The 16,402-nt window shown below is 39.7% G+C and overlaps 1 protein-coding gene across 2 annotated transcripts in view; it reads right to left on the bottom strand.

Moving 5' to 3' along the window:
- Positions 1-16,402, bottom strand: part of MEGF10 (multiple EGF like domains 10) — a 179,121-nt gene that overhangs the window by 118,259 nt on the left and 44,460 nt on the right. The window contains exons 1-3 of one of the 2 annotated variants that reach the window (XM_049873381.1): positions 15,586-15,645; positions 9,825-9,955; positions 1,165-1,266 (exon numbers count right to left, since the gene is read on the bottom strand). In XM_049873381.1, the coding sequence (XP_049729338.1) occupies positions 1,165-1,266; positions 9,825-9,940 (218 nt within the window). In that variant the 5' untranslated portion in view covers positions 9,941-9,955; positions 15,586-15,645. Of the gene's footprint in view, positions 1-1,164; positions 1,267-9,824; positions 9,956-15,585; positions 15,646-16,402 lie in introns of those variants that run through there. The other variant, XM_049873371.1, reaches the window with a different exon arrangement.

Genomic DNA, 16,402 nt, shown 5'->3' on the forward strand with positions numbered 1-16,402 from the left:
GTTTTAAAGGAAAATTTCAGAGAAATCCCTTTAAAAGTCTGGCTCAATACAGTCTCATTCCATTATAAAATGGAGGCTAACAGACAAAAAGACCTTTCCTTTTAAGTAAAGTCTCAATCATTCATTAAACTCATGTTTATTGAGCACTTACTATATTCCAGGCACTGCTGCACTGGGGAAATACCAAAACAATATCAAGCCTTTGCCCTCAAGGAACTTATATTCTACTATGAAGATAGACCCAGTAGAATTTGTTTAAAGAAAGACAGACATTAAAAGAATAAATACATCATATCATGGCTGGCAGTGCTTAAAAGCCTGAGTAAGGGAATAGAATGTGATGGGGAGGAGGTGGAAGTACACACAGAATGGTCAAGGAAAGCTTGTCTGAAGAAATGACACTGAGCATAACATCATTTAGTGCCGTATACATCAGCAGGGGCCACACTCAATCCCTGACTCATACTACCATAAATCTTTTACTAATAAAGTAGGATATTAGAACTCCCTTCCATATTAACATTAATATTGAATCATATTTAGTTTTTCTTTTCTGTTTTCACATTTATAGAAAAAACAAATCTATGTTTTTTTTCTTTTTTAAAACATTTTATTATGCTTTAGGTGAAAGTTTACATAGAAAATTAATTTTCCAATCAACAATTCTTACACAAATTGTTTCAGAATATTGGTTGCAATCTATGCAATGGGTCAGCACTCTCCCCATTTCCTCCCTGGGTTCCCCGTTTCCATTAGTCTGGTTTCCCTGTCCCTCCGTGTCTTCTCATCTTTGGGCTTTTTTCTTAAGTGTCAAATTTAAGCTAGCCTAAAATGAGTCAGATGTTCAATTATAAACATATGCTAGAATTTCTTGACATCTGGTAATATCCATTTTTAAGAATGTCTCCCCCAATTACACACAACACAAAAGGTGTTTGAATTGCTCCTAACCAAATGATGGCAAACTGTAGACATTTCCTCTGCACTTAGACTCTTTGCTTTGCTATCTCCCCTGTGATCCGGAACAAAGCTAGGACAACAGCAAGCACTCAGTAACTAGTCTCTGAATGGGTGGATGTGTGATCTCAAGTGTTTAATATCTGTCATTGTATCAGACTCCATTCCCAGTTAGCCAAGCTGATAAATATGCTCGAACCCCATTACCTGTGCCGTGTGCATTTAAACCAGTTTAGAATGTCAGTGCAGCTAGTGTAGTAAATTTGATCAAAGGGGTGAGGGTATGACTCCTGCACAGTCACTGAGTAGCTGAAAAGAAAAGGAAAAAGAAAGAATCAGTACTTCTCTTTCTTACACAAATGACATAACATGTACTCAAAAGGAACCAAACCCACTGCTGTTGAGTCGATTCCAACTCATAGCGACCCTATAGAACAGAGTAGAACTGCCCCATAGTTTCCAAGGAGCACCTGGCGGATTCGAACTGCCGACCTCTTGGTTAGCAGCCATCACACTTAACCACTACTCCACCAGGGTTTCCAAAGTGTAGGCTAAATACTCTCCATTTACAACTCCGTACTGAATTTTAACAAAGAATCTCCATTTTTTTAATACAGGTTATTATTTGTACTAGAACTCTAAAAGGCTCGACATTAATAATATATTTAAAAGACAATGGGTCATGCTAGAAATTTCCAAAAAAAATTTTCTTTTCCTATTCACCACAAACCTTGATATTCTCCAATTTTAAAATATAACACTCTTTTTTTTTCTGAATTTAATTCCTTTCCCTTGTCCTATGGCTCCAGGGATAACAAAGACCTTTCACAAAAAGTTTTCAATCTAAGTCTGTATGCAAATAACAAGGTTAATTAGCAGAAAGACAATTCAAGTATTCATAACAGAGTACATTTTGCTGCTAATTCTGAAAAATCAGAAAGAGCCTATTTTCCTGGTTGGCACTTGGAGTAATTTGCTTTTATGTGTCTGCTTTACTTCTCAGGCAGTGGAAGAACATCTGCAAATCTCTACATAAAAATTGCAAAGAAGTCTTTAAACCCTGTTCTAAACTTATGACTGAGAAAATTAGCCTGAAATCATCTTAGCGACAGTCTGCTGCTACTCAAACAGTCTGCTTTCCCCTCATACTCTTTCACCAACAGCTTCTTGTTAGAGTAAAAACATGCAATTCTACGGGCCTTATAATGCGGGTGAAAAACATGCCAGAAAGAGCGTCCAGTGCGCACTCTCACATTTTTTAATCTTAAACAGTCTATTACATGCTCCAGAGCTTAGTTTATGCCTACAGGAAAAACTGGGGAATCTTGCTTTTCAAACAATTTATTCTTTTTTCTTTAAAACTCTTTTAAAGATTTCCTCTAAGATATTCAATCCACACTGACAAACAAAATGGACCACAATCACTGACTTGTACGCTGCAAAATCAATAGCCCAATAGTTCATTAATAGAAACTATCAACTGGAGAAGGTACAGAGGGAATTAGGTTAACATTTCAGCAAGAATTCAGGTTAGACACAGGGCAGAACCTTCTGATTTGGAAAGATGCTGGCCTGAGAAAAGGTGAAATTTCATTCTGCAGCTGGTCTCGGGTAGTCATTATGTAGTTAGGATTCAATATGGCATCCATGGAATAGCCATCCTATTCACATTTTTGTATATTCCATGATTTGGGACACTACAATTTGATTTCCAGGTAAATTTAGGGATCCTCCACAAATTTTGGAGTCCCTGGGTAGTGTGAACTGTTAATGCACTTGGCTGCTAATCCAAAGGTTGGAGGTTTGAGTCGACCCGGAAGTCTTAGAAGAAAGGCCTGGCAATCTGATTCCAAAATATCAGCATTGAAAACCCTGTGGGGCACAATTCTATTCTGACACACGTGGGGTGTTTCCATGAGCCAGAATCACCTGGATGGCAAATGAATTAAAAAACCCACAAATCTGAAGCAGATGAAGCAAGCCCTATTAAAAAAACAATGGACCAGAAAAAAACAAAATTATAATCCTGATCTAACACTGAGAAACTGGGTCGACCTTGAGCAGGTAACCTCTCTGGTTCTTGATAATCATATCTTAAAACAAGGGAGTCAGAGATGGTCTTGAAGATCCCGTCCCACTTGGCAGTCTGAGTTTCTAACATACACTTTAGATGACTACTTACTTCTACCCCAATAGCTACCTGCTGCTACCTGCAAGCATGGGCTCAGATGAGGGTAAAGAGTGTAACTGCCTATATACTGTGATATTTCTCCTTCTGGGTAAAGCAAGCGCCTCTGTTAAAATATAAATGTTCTCGGTCTGACATACAGCATTAAGCCATTAATATTGTCTTCACACTCCTAGCGGTGCCCTGAGGTACAGGTTGATGCAAATTCTAAGACTTCCTTGCCAACTTTTTTCCTTCCTATCCAGCTGCTTGACGATAACTGAATCTTGAAGCCTGCAGTATATTTATCCTTCCATTTGCAGTGGACACAAAGCGAATGAATGTCCTATGTGAATGGAAATGCTGTAGAGGTACAGTCCCGCATCAGCCACAAGCAAACAGGGCAACTCCCCCACCCCCCATTCCCCGCCACGTACAATAGGAGCGAAAAACACTCCAAATTAGCCAGGCTGGTCAGGCTGTTGGAACTAGATCTCATGGAGCATTTCCAGAAAATTTCAACGGCCACGTTATGCTTAGGCCTGTGTGCCCTGGAGAGCAAAAGTGAGAATCAACTAACATATCCTGGCCGATCTATTTGATGCAGACAGGAAAAACGACTCAGAAACAATGAAACTGGTTCCACAAAAAACAGGACAATTTTTTTCCCCTCACAAATTTCTAGTAGCCTGGAAGACTCCTCAATAAGAGGAAACGTTAAAACACACGAATTTCTTTTCTTGTCACTTGCTCACCAATAGCAAACATTTGCAGGATACATCTCTGGTTTTAGGGCTGCTCTTCTCTATCAGGATCCCTGATGGCACAGTGGGGTTAAGAGCTCAGCTGCTAACCAAAAAGGTCGGCAGTTGGAATCCACCAGCCTGTCCTTGGAAACCCTATGGGGCAGTTCTAGTCTGTCCTACAGGGTTGCTGTGAGTCAGAAATGACTCAACGGCCTCAGGTTTAGTTTGGTTTGGCTTCTCCATCAACCACAACCTGTCTGTCAGTTTGTCATACTGTGGTGATTTGTGTGTTCCTATGATGTTGGAAGTTATGCTACTGCTGTTTCAAACACTATTAGGGTCACCCATGATGGACAGGTTTCAGTAAAGCTTCCAAACTAGGAAGAAAGGCCTGGCAATCTACTTCCAAAAGCTAGCCAATGAAAACCCTACAGATTACAAAAGAATATTGTCTGATATAGTGCTGGAAGATGAGGCCACTAGGTTGGAAGGTACTCATGAAGGCAGGACTGGACAACGTTTCATTCTGTTGTATGTGCGGTTGCCAGGTGTCAGAGCCAACTCAACAGCAGCTAACCACTACTCTATCCAAGGTCAATCAATCCATTTAGGGTTCCAAATTCAGAAAACATTTATTGAGCAACTTCTATGCAATTCCTGCCCTTAGAGAGCTCTTGTGAGAGAGGCAGATATATAAATAACCAAACTGTAATGTGATATGGCTATAATGAAGAAATGTATACAGTTTGGAGAAAATACAGTAAAATCTGCAAAAGTCAAAACCTGTGTAAGGCAGAAACCTGTCAGAAAAGGAAAACTCAAATATTTTCCACCAAAACTATCGATAGAAAATTAGTAAGACCCTGTCAAAGGTGGAAAGCTTGTGATACCCGGAAAAACAAGGCAGTCCCATCAAGTTCCAGCTTTCACAGGTTTCACTGTAGGAGGATAACGTACTATGTTTTGAGCGTTTCTCTTCAATCTTGAGTCTTCCCATTGAAATTATTCAGAGGCTCAAAACCAATTCAAAACCAACTACATATAAATTACGTTAAAAAAATTAATATGGTGAAATATTACTTTTTACAATGATCAGAAACCAACATTTCCACTTAAGCTTACAGAAGGGGCTAAAACCTGTTCAAGCCCAAGTCTCCTTTTCTGTTCTTTCTTAGACATCCTTTGTCTTTTTTACATTATCTTTTTTGTTTTGTTTTACATTGTTAAAGGTATTATCATCACATTACAATAAATGGAAAACAAAATTTTTAAAATAGAATGAGAATTCCGTAACTCTTACATAACCATCAAGAACGATTTTTTTGTGCTTCTTCGCATCTTCTTGGGGTTTTTAGTTTTTGTTTTTTATATTATTATAATCATTCTGTGCACATAATTTTAAAACCTGCTTTTTTATCTTAACAGTATATCATAAGCATTTTCAATGTTAGTAAATAGTCTTGAAATTATGACTAAAGTCCCTGGGAAACCCTGGTGGCATAGTGGTTAAGAACTACAGCTGCTAACCAAAAGATCGGTAGTTTGAATCTATCAGGCACTCCTTGGAAACTGTATGAGGCAGTTCTACTCTGTTCTATAGGGTTGCTATGAATTGGAATTAACTCAACGGCAATGGGTTTTTTGGGTTTAAAAGTCGCTGGGTGGTACAAATGGTTAAACACTTGACCCCTAGCCCAAAAAGGTTGGTGGTTCGAACCCACTCGAAGGCACCTCAGAAGACAGGCCTGGCATCTGCTTCTGAAAGGTCACAGGCTTAAAAATCCTATGGAGCAATTCTACTCTGCATATGTGGGGTCACCATGGGTCAGAAACAACTGGAAAGCAACTAACAACAGTACTTCGTAAGTAATGACACCATAATTTTCTCAATATTCAATTGTCTATTGTTACACAATTAAGTTGTCATTTTTTGAGGAACTCACTTGTCTGCAAGAATGGGCCCACCTTCCCTGGTCACTGCTGCCTTGGCCAGTGTGGGGGCCGCCGTTTGACCTTAATTAGCTCATTTGTTAACAGTAGCTGTCCAGACCTCCATGTCCATGAGTGGCTGCTCCTAAAGTCACAAAGTGGGAAGGAACCTTCTCGATTGTCTGGTCCAATCCTTTTCTCAGCCCAGATGAGCTCCCATTGAGCTCCCACTGCTAATGAGAGTATAGAGTCAGCCCTAGCCCCCAAACACCACCCCGCCTCTCCGACCCCTCTCAGATGTCACTAAAACACTGAGAGGTACAGCTTTTAAAGCAGTGATGGCAAACCGGGGCATCAAAAGGAATCTGATTCCAATTCTGCATGATTTTTCAGCGTTGAAACATAAAACCCTTTATTTTTCCTGCTTGTTTGTTTACTCTTCTCAAGCACACTGACAACATATCATCACCGTGATTTTAACCTATTAGGTATCATCCAGGGGAAAAAGCCCCAGCAAGATTTAAGGTCAAAGGAAGGGAAAAAAAGAGAAAAGCTATCATTACTTGGACACATTCCAAAGTGGTTAATTACATTTTATCTGCTAAATTATCTTGTTACTTTAATCAGATATGGTAATAATCATCATTTCTTATCTTCGCTCGTTTTGGGACTGCTGGTTCAATTACTACCACTACCCTGCTCCACCCTCAAGGGGTTGCGCAAAGCATGATTTCTCCCCATTCGCTCCGGTAGGTGGGAAAGCTTAGATTCATAAAACAAGGAAAGGGAATGGAAAGAGGGAGCTGATTATTCATAGAATTATTCATCTTCCAAAAGGATTCTCTGCAGAATTCCTTTAATAATAAACACCTTTGCATATTTTAAATGTTTTAGTTTTCTTTTATTTCATTTTACGTCCAAGTCCTTAGAATCATGATTGCTGTATTAAAATGAGGCACACCTTTATTTGTGAATAAGCATTCAGATAGGAATGCGGGATTGTAGCTAGCAGGCACTGATGGAAGCATTTTCAGGCTTGAATGTGCAGACAGATCATCCAGTGATCTTGTTAAAACGCAGATTCTGATTCAGCAGGTCTGGGGCGGAACCTGAGAGTCCGCATTTCTATCAAGGCCCAGGTGATGCTGACGCTGAGGCTCCACAGACCATGAAGAAGCAAGGCTCCCGGTGAGTCCATGGCTCATTGGATACGGGCGGCTTTTGGTAGGAGGAAAGTCTGCAATGAGCCCTACTCAACTCTACCACCAAGAATTGTTCCTTGGAGCTAATTTTCCCCTCCCCATTTCAGCTCAAGTCCATTTCAAATTTTGAAAATAGAGAACCTGTCACCTGCACCTCTATTTGATCATTTTAATTTATCTTCCTCCTCCTTTCTCCATTCTTGTCAAAACAACTCCATTTCCTTTCACCTTTCTTCAAAGACTTATTGTCTAACCATATAGCAGGAATTTATCAACCAGAGATTGTAAAAATAATCTTGAAAAATAAAAACCACAAATCTCTATCATTTCCCTATTTGTCAACACTCAGTATTTTAGACGTTACTCTATTTGTGCAGCTGTGGAATTATTACCAGGTTTAGAGGCTAATCTGCCCCTTGTCTGTCTGTCTCTGTCTCTCTCTCCTTCGCCATGATGTTATTTTTGGTTATCATGGAAACCCTGGTGGCTTCGTGGTTAAGTGCTACGGCTGCTAACCAAGAGGTCAGCAGTTCGAATCTGCCAGGTGCTCCTTGGAAACTCTATGGGGCAGTTCTACTCTGTTCTATAGAGTCGCTATGAGTCAGAATCGATTCGACAGCAGTGGATTTGGTTTTTGGTTGGGACTTCCTATTATAAGGTGGGCTCACTCATTCAACAATTATTTACTGAGCACATGCCATGTGCACGACAGCGTTCTGGACACCAGGGATTATCAGTGGTAAACAAAACAATATAATTATGTGTACCAGGTTTGGTAAAATATTGAACAAGGAATAATGATGAAGTATATAATTACAATTTTTGGGTGCTAGATTACTTGGGGAAACCCTGGCGGCGTAGTGGTTAAGTACTAGGGCTGTTAACTACAAGGTCAGCTGTTCGAATCCGCCAGGCGCTCCTTGGAAACTCAATGAGGCAGTTCTACTCTGTCCTATAGGGTCACTATGAGTCGGAATCAACTTGATGGCAGTGGGTTTGGTTTTTTTTTTTTTTTTTTTTTTAGATTACTTGGAACCTTGAATTCTTTTCTATTTACAGTCTCACACAGAGAGCTCATCTGTTCACGTCTTATCATCGTAGAGATCCCCAAGTTTATGTCTCCACATAATTCCAGGCCCATATTTCAAATTGATTTTATGAATGCAACATAGCCAAACCATGCTAATCCTCTTCCCTCTCAAATCAACTCACTTCCTTTTATTTTTCCATGTATGTCCTGACACCTCCACTCTTTCACACAGGAGGTTCCAGACCTCAGCTTTCTCTGCCTCTGTCACATCCTGTGGTCAATGCACCACCAAGATCTGTCAGTTCTTATTTCACAGTTATCTCAAAAATTCGACTTTTCCTGCCATCTGAGTTATTCTCCCCCAAGAAGATCAACACCAATGGTCTCTCCATTTTCTAAGTTTGATATATACCCACTCATATATTCACTTATTCATGTTTAGTATTTTAATAAATATTTATTAAGTACTTCCTTGGTGAAATATTATGTGGGGGTGCTTAATTATAAAGATAGTTAATACCTAGATCCCAGCCCTTACCTTTGTATAATCTAGTTAATACCGCAAACGTATAGAAGTTTTTTATATACACATATTTTCTCTATAGTTTAGGTTTCATAATGATGTATAACTCACTGATTGGCCAGGGGCATTAGGTTTTTGTTAGCCTGACTAGAGCTGGGATTGAGCCCTTACCAAATGTAAGGCTGCTGAGTGAGAAGCCAGCATGCCCTTAGATTAAGAGGCTCTGGGTTTTGTGCATCCTAACAGTGGGTGACGACGGTGATTAGAATGTGTATGTGTGCGCTAATCATGGTGGCAGGTGACAGGAAAAAGAGACAAAGACCTTGATGTAATTACACTCACGGCAATTAGAAAATACATTTTACTCTCTAGTACTTAACACCTTCTATTTGGTTGAAACACTTGCAGTTACAAAGATAATGTTTTAGGAATACAAGCATACATTTAAGCAGAGCAGACTATAGTTGATTGTACTGCAGTTACACTGTGTGGTCTGTGCTACTTCTGTGCTCCATGTGGGACTGTAAGATCCCTGAGGGGAGACACATTGTTTTGTATTCTCCCGTTTGTGCTACTGCACATTGCCGAGATCTGGATACTACATCATCTGTTTTCACAGAATCTACGTAATCTTTCCTTCCTCCAGGATTGTATGGCTCTGTTCTTGCTGGCCACAGCCCTTGGTGGTCTTCATGACACTGGTTTCAAGTCATCTTGGTTCCGAGAACCCCACCCAACCACTTCTATCCACTCTTCTCATTCAGTTCTTCAAGAGCACCGCAGGTGACACCACCTCCATACAACCTTGCCAGGTCCTCCAGGCAGAAACCATGTCTCCCTTTCAAGGGCACCTACAACACAAGTTCTTTCATACCTTACATTTCAACATGTTAGTTTAGCACATTGTTTCATGCTTCCTTCTACTGCTCACTCATTGGTTCCTGTGCTTAAGTCCAGCTCCCCAAATGATCCGCAAACAGATTCAGAGCAGGGGCAAGGCCCTAGGGAAGTCATTTGAATTGAGCTATCAATGTTTTCCCAGGATCTGATGGTTGCACTGGTGTTAGATGCAACAGGTTGTTTTTTCTCCCCCTACATAAGACCAAGGTGAGTAATACTGTCCAATTTACTAGCTATAGCTAATGATTTTTACAAAACAGAAATTTCACACTCTCTTTTCAAATTCTAATTTTCTACATCCGACTGCTAGTGACAGTATGCAAAGGACCTTATCAGAAGTTATTTCTCAGGCTGCTTTCAGAGCTCTTACCTTTCCCAGTGGCTACACACATTGGGGTCTTCAAGATTCAGAGGGGAGGTGGTCCCAATCCAGTGGCACAACAATAAACAGATAAAGCCCAGGCATGAGTTTGAAGAAATAACCATTTTTTTAAGAACAACCTACAAAAAAAAGAAAAAAATCCAAATTAGCTATGCATTAAAATGACCCAAACAGAATTCTTCCCAGTCCAGCAACCATTTGGTACCAGTTGTCACTAAGGCTGAAACATGCATAATAAGCCACGTATTTAAGCAGAGGTCACCAGATTTCATGGTTCAGGAGAAAGAGGTGTTTCTTATGTTGTGCCGGGTGCCCACAGTTTTGTAAATTACTAAAATGTGCAAATCATCATTAATTGCCACCACAACAAAAGTCCCTCTCATCCATGCCAGCCAACATTAAAGGAATGCATCAGAACAACTCAGAGCAACATAGGCTTCCAGATTCTCTCACCAGGCATATTTCCCTTCGGGAAGAAGAGGGCACGCAGAGGAATCTGGCCTCATTTGTCCTAGAGAGTAAATGATGAAACAGAAGCTCCATTGACTCAAGAGAGAGGCACCTCAGGCTCAAACTGAGATTCATCCAATAATTCGCTCAATGTGCACTGACTGCCTGCTCTATCCTAGGCACTGTGCAAAGCCTGGAGACCAAGTAGGGAACTAGGCCCAGCCTTATCCATTAAGATGCTTATAATTTATAGTCCTGACTTAGATTTCTGAAATTTAGTGCTCCAGTTCCTCCATCTGCTGAATAGAAATGAAAACAGGTAGCTTACAGAGGTTTAAAAAATATATATATATGTATATGTATAGAAAAGAGTATAAAGCTGTTCACAGGTTGGTACTGGAGAAAATGAATGTGATATTAGTGCGTGGGAGGCCATAATGGAAAAATGAACAGCAACATATTTAGGAGCTTGGAAAAGAGGTAGGTAGGCAAAGGAAGTAGAAAAAGAAGGGGAAGAATATTTCAGGCAGCGGGAACTGCACATGCCAATGTCCAGATGCACATTTAGAGAGCTCCAATTAATTCATGGTAAGAGAACAAGAGGGCTGGAGAAACAGGGTACACATCATAATGAGTTTTATAAGCCATAATAAAGTATGTGAACTTCATCCAAGGCTAACAGGGAGCTAGTAAAGGGTGTGGAGTCCCAGGATGGGACAAATGAACTTCTGAAAAATCAGCCATCGAAAACCCTACTGAGCACTATTCTACTCTGACATGCATGCGGTCACCATAAATCAGAGTCACAATGAAGGCAACTAGTTTGGGTTAAAGGGTGCAGAGTGACTAGCAGATGACATTAGAAAGGTCACTCTGGCTATAGGAGAAGGGGGAACTGGAGGGGAAACTGGTTGAGGGAGACCAGATGAGATATGACTGTGGCTGAACTAAGGAAGTAAAATTGGGGTTACAGGGAATTGAATGAATGTGGGGGACTTTCAGAGAGTGGAATCAATAGGACTTGGTGATTAAATGTAGGATTAAAGGAAAAGAGGGACTCCTGGTTTAGCCCTTGGTGAGATGGCCAGCCCCTCATTGAGATGGGGAGCACAGAAGCAGCAGCTCTGGAGAGAGAAAGCTTTGAGCTCAGTTTTAAATATGTCAAGTTTAAGGCTCCTTTAAGATATTCTCATGAAGCCTCTCCAGGCATTTATTGAATACCTGCTATATGCCAGGCACTCTGCCAGGCTCCGGTGTGTAATTGTTACAATGGCATTTGCCTGAGAACCATATGTCATTTCTCGCTTTCTGGGAACTTAGCACTTAGCAAGAAGGAAAAGTTTAGTTGTCATGCTCTGTCATCTAATCATTACAAAAACCGACATGGAAAAGAAATACCTGATGTGGCAGTCTGCTTCTGTAAAGATTTACAGCCTTGGAAACTCTATGGAGTAGTTCTACTCTGTCTTATAGGGTCACTGTGAGTGGAATCAACTCCAAAGAAGTGAGTTTGGTTTTGGTTTCAGACCCATTTACTAATTAAAATAAAATAAGCATTAACCTGCTTGTTGGTAAACTAGTGAAACTAGTAACAATGGGCCAAATTTTATGGCCAAAATAGCTACCTTTCTATACCATGAGGTCACCATTTTTTACTTCTTGAGAAGTGAATTTATTGAATAATAATCTTGTGGTTTGAAGAGGTAAGAGTGTTTTAAAACAAACACATAATGAACAGTAACAACAACAAAAAGCTTATATTAGGAAATAACTTATCCTATCAATAAATGGAGGAAAGATCAAATGAGGAAGTATTAAATTCTTTAAAATAAGATTGTTTAGAAGGACAAACTTAAGTCTTTTTTGATAGTTGTGTTACAACAAGAAGATTGAAGAAGAATTGATGCCTCTGAATTAGAGTGTTGGCAAACAATATTAAATACACATGGGCTGCAAGAAGAATGAACAAGTCCGTCTTGGAAAAAGTACAGCCAAAATGTTCATAGAAGCAAGGATGGCGAGACTTTGTCTCACATACTTTGGAGGGGTTATCAGGAGGGACCAGTCCCTGGAAAAGGACATCATGCTTGGTTAAGTAGAGGATCAGCAAAAAAGAAGACCCTCAACGAGATGGATGGACACAGTGACTGCAACAATGGTCTCAAGCATAACAACGATTGTGAGGATGACACAGGATCGGGCAGTGTTTCGTTCTGTCGTACGTAGGGTCACTATACGTCAGAACCAACTGGACAGCACCTGACAACATCTATCTCTGACTCCACAAAAGCTGAAATGAAAGAAAATGTTTGATTTGGAATAAGAAAAAAATCATGAACTTGTGTCATGAAAGCTCCATAGACACATCGAAACTCCCTGAGGGACTGACTTGCTAGGCTGAGGGCTGTGGGGACCATGGACTTGGGGAACATCTAGCTCAACTGGCATAACATAGTTTTTAAAGAAAATGTTCTACATTCTACTTTGGTGATTAGCATCTGAGGTCTTAAAAGCCCGTGAGTGGCCATCTAGGGTACTCCACTGGTCTCAGCCCTTTGGGAGCAAGGAAGAATGAAGAAAACTAAAGATACAAGGGAAAGACTAGTCCAGAGGACTAATGGACCACATCTACCACGGCCTCCACCAGACTGAGTCCACTACAACTAGATGGTACCCAGCTACCACCACTGACTGCTCTGACAAGGATCACAATAGAGGGTCCCAGACAGAGCCGGAAAAAAATGTAGAACAAAATTCTAACTCAAAAAGAAAGACCAGACTTGCTGGCCTGACAGAGGCTGGAGACACCCTGAGAGTAGGGCCCCCAGACACCCTTTCAGCTCAGTAATGAAGTCACTCCTAAGGTTCACCATTCAGCCAAAGATTGGACAGGCCCATAAAACAAATGAGACTAAAGGGGCACACCAGCCCAGGGGCAAGGACTAGAAAGCAGGAGGGAACAGGAAAGCTGGTAATAGGGAACCCAAGGTTGAGAAGGGAAAGTGTTGACATGTTGTGGGGTTGTTAACCAACGTCATAAAACAATATGTATACTAATTGTTTAATGAGAAATTAGTTTGTTCTGTAAACCTTCATCTAAACTACAATAAAAAAAAAATCATGAACTTGGAGGATAATTAAGAAATGGATTTCAATCATCACTAAACAATTCCAACATATAAAGCATAAATGGGTAGCCAAAATATGGTTTATAGATTAATTCAAATTATTGATGTTTCTCACAGGCTAACTACCATCAAGTTGTAAAATCAGAAGCTTAACATTATATAGGAAGTTGTTCCATCCAGCAGGAATAAATTAAAAATAATTATAATGAACAATAACAGCTAACATTTCCTGGCTGTTTACTGTGTGCCAAGCACAGTAGTAAACTCTTAGGTGAGTCATCTATTTAACTTCACAGTGGTTTATCTAAGAAGTAAAAACTTTATCCCCATTTTACGATTGAAGACATTTAATACATTGCTAAGGAGCCCTGCCAGCTCAATGGTTAAGTGCTTGTTTGCAAACCAAAAGGTTGGCAGTTTGAACCTACCCAATGGCTCAACAGGAGAAATACCTGGCAATCTGCTCCTGTTTTAAGGTTTAAAAAAAAAAAAAAACAAAAATCAAACCTGTTGCTGTTGAGTCAATTCCAACTCATAGCAACCCTATAGGACAGAGTAGAACTGCCCCATAGGGTTTCTAAGGAGCGGCAGGTATATTCAAACCACCGACCTTTTGGTTAGCAGCCAATCACTTAACCACTGTGCTACTAGGGCTCCCCTTTAAGTATTACAGCCTAAAAAACCCCAAGCGGCACCTCTACTCTGTCACATGAGGTCACTGTGATTGGGAATCAACTCGATGACATCTAACAACAGCAACAATATACTGCTAGTCTTTTCTTCATCCACCAAAAACAGGAAACCTTTCTTCACATATTTGCTTGTGACAAATAAGCATGGCAAATGTTGCTCTGTCTCATTGCCTTCTCTGTGCCAGGATAAGTAGTTTTTGTGAAGTGTGAAATGTGTATATTAACGTTCATTCTTTCCTCAAAGACAAAAGGAAGGCTGGTAAACAGTATCCTGCGTCTACTCACAATTATGCAAATTGGAAAGTAATATTCTGAGTCATAATCTCAGACCAAACCATCCATTTACCAATTAGAAATGTTTAGTCTATAAAGTTAGAAATTGCTGTAAGCAGTGAATCAAACTGCCAAGAAAAAGAAAGAGGCTGTAAGTTCTCTTTTAACGTAAAAATTTTATGGGTAATCTTCTGGTTTCCCCTTTTGCTTTGCATTTGATGCGTCCCCATGTGAGGGCTCTAACGTCTCCATCAGAGTGGCAGAATAAACTTAGAATTTGGTCACTTCTTGTGACTTTTGAAAATCGCCATACAGAAAAATCAGATTGCACTGAGAAGTTGCAAGTGGCATTTGTGGAAGGGGAGCTATCAATATATTAAATATATATATATATATCTCACTTGGTCTCTTATGCCCAAAGCATTTTCATAATTAAATTTTTTTAAAAATTAACTGAGTTCTAAAAAATTTATGTTAGTGAATAAAATGTAACAACCAAAAAGATTTGCTAGATCAAGATGCAGGGATAATGCACTCTCACATAAGCTGGTTAAATTACGTTAACAATTCATATATTAAATGTGGTTGGAAGAGAAGACAGTTTCAAAAACATGCCAATGAGAACTACAGAGATGTATTTCATTATACGCAGAAACTCAAATTGTCCTTTTTTTTTCTGGCTCCACATCATTTAATAAAGGCACTGTTTACAACCATAATGAAAAGTTGATGGGGCGTCACATATACCCTTTACCTATTTTACTTGTTTTCTTTTACAGGTTTTGGTGAGTAAATACCCCCACTCTTTTGCCTTTATGCTTACTCGGAGGGAGAAAAAGATCAATACATTTTTTTATCCTAATTTGTTTTAAGCTGTGTCACCATGTTTTATAACCTACTTTGGCTCTCCAATGAAAACAAAATACAGTTTTTGAAAAATAACATTATTTCAATTGAAAAAAAGGCAACATAGTGGTGATTTGCCTCATTAAAAGGCATTTTGAATACACTCAAAACTCTAAATTGACTATTGGGCTCCCTTCCCCCCAAGTCTTCATCTTCAAAAACTTTCCTTAGGGTTCCATTTAACAAAATTTAAAATGTAAAAAATAGTCATTTGCATGAACCCCCTAGTGCCAAACTTGATTGCATTCCATATCATTCACTTAATTATTATGGAAAAATCAAAACAGAAAATCAGCACACCTGATTAGCATTGCTAAAGTGTTGTTATCAGGAAGAGGAAACGCAGCCGGCACAGTTAACTCTTGCTGCCTGCGTGGTGGTACAGCTCCAGTAGGAAGGCAGGCTCTGCTTATTCTACCACAGGTTGAATATAATCCTTACAATGGATGAGCTTGGGTTCTGATGATAGGCGGCAGCTTCTTTATCAGTGTGTTAAAGAGAAATAAATAATGGGGCGTTGATTTACTAATTTATTTTTGCAACAACAGAAGGATAAATGATTCCAGACAATTCTGACTCTAAAATCTATTCTCTTCCTGGAATCATTAAATGCACATATAAAAATAACTTGGGTGCCCTTACTCAGCTTTTTTCCACCTCCTTTCCTACCTTTAAAATCCTCCCAGTGTCCTCTAAATTAACATTAATTTCCTGGTTAGAAATAGCCGCATTTCTAAAGTTTTCCTTTCTGGATACCAAAAGCTACCTATTTCTCTTGATCACTCTATTATGTTATCTATAAGGATGTACCATGGTAGACAGGTTTCAGCAGAGCTGCCAGACTAAGACATGCTAGGAAGAAAGGCCTGATGATCTACTTCCAAAAATTAGCCCATGAAAACCCTATGGATCACAACAGAATATCGTCCACTCTAGTGCTGGAAGGTGAGCCCCCTAGGGTGGGAAGAACTGAAAACACAGTGGCCACAATGGACTCGAGCATACCAACGTCATGGAGATGATGCAGGGCTGAGAAGTGTTTTGTTCTGCTGTACACAGGGTGACTGTGAATCAGAGTGATGACGACTAACAATGACAAGTTTTTCCTTGAATTAAA

The sequence above is a fragment of the Elephas maximus genome, chromosome 2, assembly GCF_024166365.1.
Source record: "Elephas maximus indicus isolate mEleMax1 chromosome 2, mEleMax1 primary haplotype, whole genome shotgun sequence".
Classification (NCBI taxonomy): Eukaryota; Metazoa; Chordata; class Mammalia; order Proboscidea; family Elephantidae; genus Elephas; species Elephas maximus.